This window comes from Ovis canadensis, chromosome 5 (assembly GCF_042477335.2).
Source record: "Ovis canadensis isolate MfBH-ARS-UI-01 breed Bighorn chromosome 5, ARS-UI_OviCan_v2, whole genome shotgun sequence".
Taxonomy (NCBI): domain Eukaryota; kingdom Metazoa; phylum Chordata; class Mammalia; order Artiodactyla; family Bovidae; genus Ovis; species Ovis canadensis.
The window spans coordinates 26,472,715-26,480,699 of NC_091249.1; the positions used below are offsets into that span (position 1 = coordinate 26,472,715).

General features: G+C 41.4%; 1 protein-coding gene and 1 pseudogene across 1 annotated transcript; both read right to left on the reverse strand.

Annotated features, from left to right (window-relative positions):
- Positions 1-360: 360 nt before the first annotated feature.
- LOC138441720 (olfactory receptor 7G1-like) lies at positions 361-1,299 on the reverse strand. Its single transcript, XM_069592808.1, has one exon. The coding sequence runs from the start codon at positions 1,297-1,299 to the stop codon at positions 361-363; it is 939 nt and encodes a 312-aa protein (XP_069448909.1).
- Positions 1,300-6,800: 5,501 nt separating this feature from the next.
- Positions 6,801-7,704, reverse strand: LOC138440652 (olfactory receptor 7G3-like; annotated as a pseudogene).
- Positions 7,705-7,985: the final 281 nt, after the last annotated feature.

The window sequence follows — 7,985 nt, forward strand, 5'->3', positions numbered from 1 at the left end:
ATGGGTAACCAACAAGGACCTACTGTATAGCACATGGAACTCTCCTTAATGTTGAGTGGCAGCCTGGATGGGAAGGAAGTATGGGGGAGAATGGATACATGTATGGCTGAGTCCCTTCACTGTAAACTCTCACAACATTGTTAATAGGCTATAGTGCAATACAAAATAAACTTTAAAAAAATCGGTGCTTAAAAAAAAAAAAAAGCAAGTCAGGTATTAACCCCAAGTTAAAATGCACTTAGCTATCATATTATCTATTCATTTAAGAACCTGGTGGTGAAAAAGGCAGGCTCTCTATCTCATTAGCGTTCCTTTTACTTTGATTCATTGTAGTGAACCCATCCCAAACCCAATGACACATTACAGAAAAGAAGGTACCCTACCAATGAGTTTCCTCAAAGCTCCCTTCATGTCTCTGTTCCTCAGGCTGTAGATGAAGGGGTTCATCACGGGAGTGACCACAGTGTACATCAACGAAGCCACTGCAGTCTTCCTAGAAGAATTAGTAACTGCAGAACTAATATACACCCCAAAAGCTGTCCCATAGAACAAGGTAACAACTGAGAGGTGAGAGCCACAGGTAGAAAAAGCTTTATACTTTCTGCCTGATGATGGCATTTTCAAAATGGAGGAAACAATTTGAATATAAGAGAAAATGATTCCAAAAAGAGGAACGCCAGCAAATAAGCTAGCCACAAAATATATCAGGATGTTATTGATGAGGGTGTCAGAACATGCAAGTTTGATGACCTGAACAACTTCACAAAAGAAGAGGGGGATTTCCAGGTCTGTGCAGAAGGACAGTCGCAACACCATCAGACTGTGGAGCAGGGCGTCCGCAATGCTGGTGAACAAGGAGAGTAGAATCAGCTGAACACAGAGGCGAGGGTTCATGATGACAGTGTATCTCATTGGGTGACAAATAGCCACATAGCGGTCATAGGCCATTACTAAAAGGAGAAAACTTTCCCAACAAACAAAAGTCAGGGCAAAGCAGATCTGGGTGATGCAGCCTGTAAAAGTGATGCTCTGACTCTGTGCTTGGATGTTCACTAGGATCTTTGGGATCATGGTTGTGCTTAAACAGATGTCTGTAAAGGACAGATGGGAGAGGAAGTAGTACATGGGGGTGTGGAGGTGGGAGTCAGAGATGACAGCCAGGATGATGAGCAGGTTTCCCAGCACAGTAACCAGGTACATGAACAGGAACAGTTTGAAGAAGGTGATCTTCAATTCTGGGTCCTCTGTCAGTCTCATGAGAAAGAATTCTGAAACATCTGTTTGGTTTCTTGGTTCCATATTGTTGATAAATCTGATGGGAAAGATGTGGCCCCTAGTCCAGCTGCAGGTGTATCGCCAGAGGCAAACACCAATTTGAGAAAGGAAGTAATGGAACAGAGGGACACACATTATTTCGTTACTTTGAATAAAGACCTGAAATTACTAAAAGCAGTGTGTTAACATTTGTTAATTATGGAAGGAGTTGAGGAATAGCCATTTTTAAAATTACACCATCAGGCTTCCCTGGTGACTCAGTGGTCAAGAATCCATTTGCCAATTTAAGAGATATGATTTGATCCCTGATGCAGGAAGATCCCACATGCCCCGAGGCAACTAAGCCCATGCACTACAACTATTGAGCTTGTGCTCTAGACCTGGGGAGCTGCAACGGCTGAGCTCACGTACAACAACTACTGAAGCCCACATGCCCTAGCGCCTGTGCTCTGCAACAAGAGAAGTCACTGCAATAAGTCTGCACACTGCAACTAGAGAATAGCCCCTGTCCTCAGCAACTAGAGAAAAGCCCTCTCAGCAATGAAGACTCAGCACAGCCAAAAATAAATAAATTATAAATTATCTTAAAAGATAAAATTACACTATGTTGTTCTGATTATTTTTATAGTAACATTTGGTAGCTTTATTAGGAGAAGCAGGTAATCAGGGCTGATGAGTCTATCTGAATCATCACCTCCTTCCCCAGGGACCTCACAGACTGGCAACAGAGATAATACAGAGCTGTGTCAAAAATCCAGAAGTACAAGATACGGTCAAACTGCCCAAGCCTCCTCCCTGAATCACTACAGAAAGGAAGTTAAACGGCAGCAACGTGGAAAACATGGAAAACAATCACCATGTTTGTAAATAAGCACATTCCTGCTGACAAGGCAAACAGTCTTTGAGAATGGAGAGGCAGTAGGAGACTGAGAGAATAAGAGCTGTTTGAAGATTACAGGAAAGATACAAGGAACATGTCAAGGAAATAGAAGACAGGCAAGAGGCAAATGGATGCCTTGGTTCTAATAATTTTATGTATGTCCTCTTCTCACAATTTCCCCTAGTTAAACTTGTGGTAAAACACCTCTCTTGACTGCCAAGCAGGAATGAAGGTTTACCTGAATGACTTTACTAGGTAATGACAGACTCTTGTCGAGATGCAATGATACGTCTCCTAGATGTTGAGTAATGGAAGCTGAAGTTTTAAAAAGAGGAAATGGACTGAGTGAAGCACTAGGCTCCTGAGAATGGTGGTGAGGAGGGTCATTTCTGGGAGGAGGGTCATTTCCAGGAGGAGGCACATGTGTGCTGATATTATTGAAGAAGTGCTGTTGAGTGAGGCTGTCACTGACAATTTTTAGTCTCCGTACCTTTGGAGGACCAATACCCAAAGCTCCTCATTAGTCAACAAATTTTGTCATCATGCTGATGCCAGGCCAGTGCAAATCCTTAAAGACCAAGAAGATATAATGGAAGAATTTAGGGTGGTGGAGTCCCTGATGCTATGAGGCCAGGTATTCACCAGTCACTGTTCCACCTTTTTCTGCTCATATATATTTCACATCTAGTGCAAATGTGGACACACCATTCTTCTCTAATTGGACAACAGTATTCTTTTTTTTTAGATACAACCAATGACATATCCACATAATCAATACTATCAGTTATAATTCGTTATGGTTTATAATTGTAGATGTGAAACTCATTCATTCATTCATTCCAGCCATATAAGAAGGAATGAAATTCTGACACATTACAGCATTACGCATTACAATCTTAAAAGCCTTATGCTATGTGAAATAAACCAAGCCAAAAAGGACAAATATTATATGATTTAAGTTATGAGGTATCTAGAATAGGCAACTTCATAAAGACAGAAAGTAGAATGGTGGTTGCAGAGGATAAGGATTGGTTTTTAAGAGAGCTGGGCCATATTAAAAGTTGTTTATTTCTGTACTGAGTAATAAAAGCACGTTGATATTGATGCGGTGAGCAATGTCACATGTGGAGATATTTCACTGGAAGTTTACTTGCCTTGCTTTTTTCTTCACTATACTGAAAGAACAATTATAAATTTTCATTTTTTGAATCACTTGTTTTAGTAGCTTATTTTTAAAGTGCTTGAATTTCTCAGTCTTTCCCTTTCAGATTGTGCTATTCTTTCAAATACTCAACTTCTCTAAGGTCATAAAAATATCTTTGCATATTATCTTCCAAGATTTTAATCACTTTGAATAGATATAAAATTTATCATTTCAAAAGTTGCTAACAGAAAAAAAGTAGGAATTTGACCGTCAATCAAGTTTTGCCCTATTTCATACATCAGGCAAGATTAAAATTCCAAAGTTGACCTGGATGGATTTTAAAATATTTAAAGTTAAATGTAAATTCTAATTAAGTCAGGGGCTTTGTTCTTTGGACTAACTGTGAAGAAACTGATGGAATATTTGTTTATTATGTTACAAATGGAATTTTGTTTACTACTCAAAATAAAGTGGTTCTCCTTTTAAAAAAGAAAAAATATTATTTCAGCCATTTAAAACGTACAATTCCATGGCATTAAGAACATTCACAATGTTGTGTGACCACTAATATTATCCATTTCCTGGTCATTTTCATCACCCTGAACAGAAATTCTTTATGTATTAAATAATAACTCTGAGAAATTCCCTGGCATTCCAGGATTAGGGAATTCCTGGCATTTTCACTGCTATAACCAGGGTTCAATCCCTGGTCAAGGAACTAAGATCCTGCAAGCCGTGACGAATGGCAAAAAAACAAAAACAACAAAAAACCCCTGCAAATTCTGCATTTCATTCTTTTCTCAGAACTTTCAGAAGGAGCCCAACACTTTGACTTTTGCCCAGTGTAGCTGATTTCAGGCTTTTGCCTTCCAAGACTGAAAAAGAAAACATTTGTGTTAAGATACTAAACTTGTGATATGTGTTAAAATGACAGTGAGTAAGTGAAAGTTGCTCAGTTATGTCTGACTCTGCGACCCCATGGACTGGAGCCCATCAGGCTCCTCTGTCCACAGAATTCTTCAGGCAAGAATCCTGGAGTGGGTTGCCATTTCCTTCTCAAGGGGATCTTCCCAATCCAGGGACTGAACCCAGATCTTCTGCATTGTAGGCAGATTCTTTATCAACAAGCCACCAGGGAAGTCCATTACAGTGAAAATAGGAAACTAATGCAAAACATGTCCCAATTCAGGCTGATAATAAAAACAATGTCTTTGGAGCATCTCCTGGGAAGATTCTTTTTGCACTGCAAAAAGACCAAAGGAGAGGGAGAGAGTTTTATTTCTAGTTACTGCGTCTGACAATATTAAATCTGTATGCAGGCCAAGAAGCAACAGTTAGAACTGGACATGAAACTGTAGACTGGTTCCAAATTGGGTAAGGAGTGTGTCAAGACTGTATTGTCACCCTGCTTATTTAACTTATATGCAGAGTACATCATGAAAAACGCTGGGCGGGAGGAAGCACAAGCTGGAATCAAGATTGCCGGGAAAAATGTCGATAACCTCAGATATGCAGATGACACGACCCTTACGGCAGAAAGCAAAGAAGAACTAAAGAACCTCTTGATGAAAGTGAAAGAGGAGAGTGAAAAGGTAGGCTTAAAACTCAATATTCAGAAAACTAAGATCATGGCGTCCGGCCCCATCACTTCATGGGAAATAGATGGGGAAACAGTGGAAACAGTGACAGATTTAATTTTGGGGGGGTCCAAAATCACTGCAGATGGTGACTGCAGCCATGAAATTAAAAGACAATTTCTCCTTGGAAGAAATGTTATGACCAACCTAGACAGCTTATTAAAAAGCAGAGCCATTACTTTGCCAACAAAGGTCTGTCTAGTCAAAGCTATGTTTTTTCCAGTAGTCATATACGGATGTGAGAGTTGGGCTATAAAGAAAGCTGAGCACTGAAGAATTGATGCTTTTGAACTGCGGTGTTGGAGAAGACTCGAGAGTGCCTTGGACAGCAAGGAGATCCAACCAGTCCATTCTAAAGGAAATCATTCCTGAATATTCACTGGAAGAACTGATGCTGAAGTTGAAACCAGTACTTTGGCCACCTGATGCGAAGAGCTGACTCATTTGAAAAGACCCTGACACTGGGAAAGATTGAAAGTGGGAGGAGAAGGGGACGACAGAGCAAGAGATGGTTGGATGGCATCAATGACTTAATGGACATGAGTTTGAGTAAACTCCAGGAGTTGGTAATGAACAGGGAGGCCTGGAGTGTTGCAGTCCGTGGTGTTGCAAAGAGTTGGACACGACTGAGCAACTGAACTGAACTGATTGTATCTGAAAGTGCTTCCCTGGTGGCTCAGCAGTAAAGAATCTGCCTGCAATGTAGGAGATGCAATGGATGCAGGAGATGTGGGTTTGATCCCTGGGTCAGGAAGATCCCCTGGAGAAGGGAATGACAACCCACTCCAGCATTCTTGCCTGGGAATCCCATGCAAAGAAGAGCCTGGTGGGCTACAGTCCACAGGGTCACAAAGATGGAGCAACTGAGCACGCACACATGTTGTGTCTGAAATGCCTTTGCCCAGCTATAGCCATTGGTGAGCATCAGGGGACCAGTCTTAAGAGGAAGGCAAGAAGAATGAAATGGAGTCCTGTGCTTTTGTGCCTAGACCTACCAGACCTTTGAAATCACTGTTAGAAAAGATGATAATTGTTTTTTTCATTTGACCCTGTTGGAGTCAAGACTTTTACCTTGTTATTGATGAAGGCTGGCATTCTCACTGACAAAGTTGAAGTAATTAAAATCTTCCAAAAGTAAATATGATAATATCATTATGCCAATTTTGTAGATGAGGAAGCTGAGCTTAGAAAGTTCAAGTAAACTGTCAAGAGTCACAGAGCTATTGTTTAGTAGAAGTAGGATTCAAATTAGGGTGGTCTGATTCCAAAATTCTTACCCCCAAAAAATATAAAAATGAGAACTTTCCTGGTCCAGTGGCTAAGACTCTGCACTCCCAATGCAGGGGACCTGGGTTCTATCCCTGGTCAAGGAACTAGATCCCACACGCTGCAACTAAGACCTGGAGTGGCCAAATAAATAAATACTTTAAAATAAAGTAAAATGAAATTTAAAAAGACAAACCCTAGTTTTTTAATTAAAAAAAATTCTCATCCTTAACCATTTGATCTCTTTGGTATTAAGTATTTCAAGAAGTTGGTCAGACTTTCTGGACTTATTATTTATCTCTCCCTTTTATATTTTAGGAAGTGAAAGTCAGTCAGTTGTGTCCAACTCTTTGCACCCTTGGAACTCTTTACACCCCTGGAACTCTTTACAGCCCCATGGATTGTAGTCCACCTGGCTCCTCTGTCCATGGGATTCTCCAGGCAAGAATACTGAAGTGGGTTGCCATTTTCTTCTCCAGGGAATCTTCCTGACCCAGGGATTGAACCTGGATCTCCTTCACTGCAGGCAGATTCTGTACCATCTAAGCCACCAGGGAAGTGCTATATTCTAAGAATATAAGTACAAAGCAACTGAACATCAATGGAACGATGATATTCTAGAGATGAATTTCTTCAAAGCCCCCATCATGTCCTTGTTCCTACAGACAAAGGGGTTCATCATAGGAGTGACCATAGTGTACACCACAGATATACTGCATTCTTCCTGGAGGAATGAGTAGCTACACAACTAAGGTACACCCCAAAGCCTGTCTTGTAAAACAAGGAAACAACTATTAATTGTGACTCACAATTAATAGAAAATGCCTTATATTTTCCACCAGAAGAGACAATTTGAGTATAAGCGACAATTAGAGACAGTTATCCCAGAGAGACGAATAACACCCAACAGGCTGATCCCACTAAATACCCAAGTATGTTATTGACGAGGATGTTGAACAGGAGAGTTTGAGCATATGAGCTAGTTCACAGAAAAAGTGGGGAATTTTCAGGTCTGTGCAAAAGGACAGCTGCAGGGCCATCGGAGTGTGGAGCAGGGTGTCGAGAACACTAATAGAGAAAGAGACCAAAGCCAGCAGCCCACAGAGCTTGGGGTTCATGATGGCCTTGTACCTCAGTGGGTGACAGATGGTCACAAATTGATCATAGGCCATCATCACCAGCACTCCATTTTCCAGTCCAGCAAACATCTGGACAAAGCAGATTTGTAACTGTGTAACTGATGGATTTGCTCTGGGTCTGGATGTTCACCAGCATCTTAGGTACGGTTGTGGAGGTGAAACAGATGTCTACAAAGGACAAGTTGGAGAGGAAGAAGTACATGGGGGTGTGGAGGTGATGGCCAGGATGATGAGAAGGTTACCCAGCACAGTGACCAAGTACACGGACAGGAACAGGCAGAAAAGGAGGGGCTGCAATTCTGGATCCCCTGATAGTCCCAGAGGGAGGAATTCTGAGGTACTGGAGAGGTTTCCAGGTTTCATGCTGTCAGTGGAGCTGATAAAAAGATGGAGACAAGAAAACAAAACTTCAGAGAAACTTCCTTAATTTTGTGTCTGTGGGGTTTTTTCCTGTAAGATTTATTTATTTGTGGCTGCACTGGGATCTTGTTGCTGCTCGAAAGCTTTCCCTAGTTGTGTCAAGCTGTGGCTACTCTTCATTGTGGTGTGCAGGCTTCTTACTGAGTGGCTTCTCTTGTCGCGGGGCACAGGCTCTAGGGTGCTCGGGCTGTAGTAGTTGCGGCACACAGTCTTAGTTGCTCTGA

What these genes read in the sequence shown, in the direction of transcription:
- LOC138441720 (XM_069592808.1), bottom strand. Translation starts at nt 1,299, where the DNA reads ATGGAACCAAGAAACCAAACAGATGTTTCAGAATTCTTTCTCATGAGA.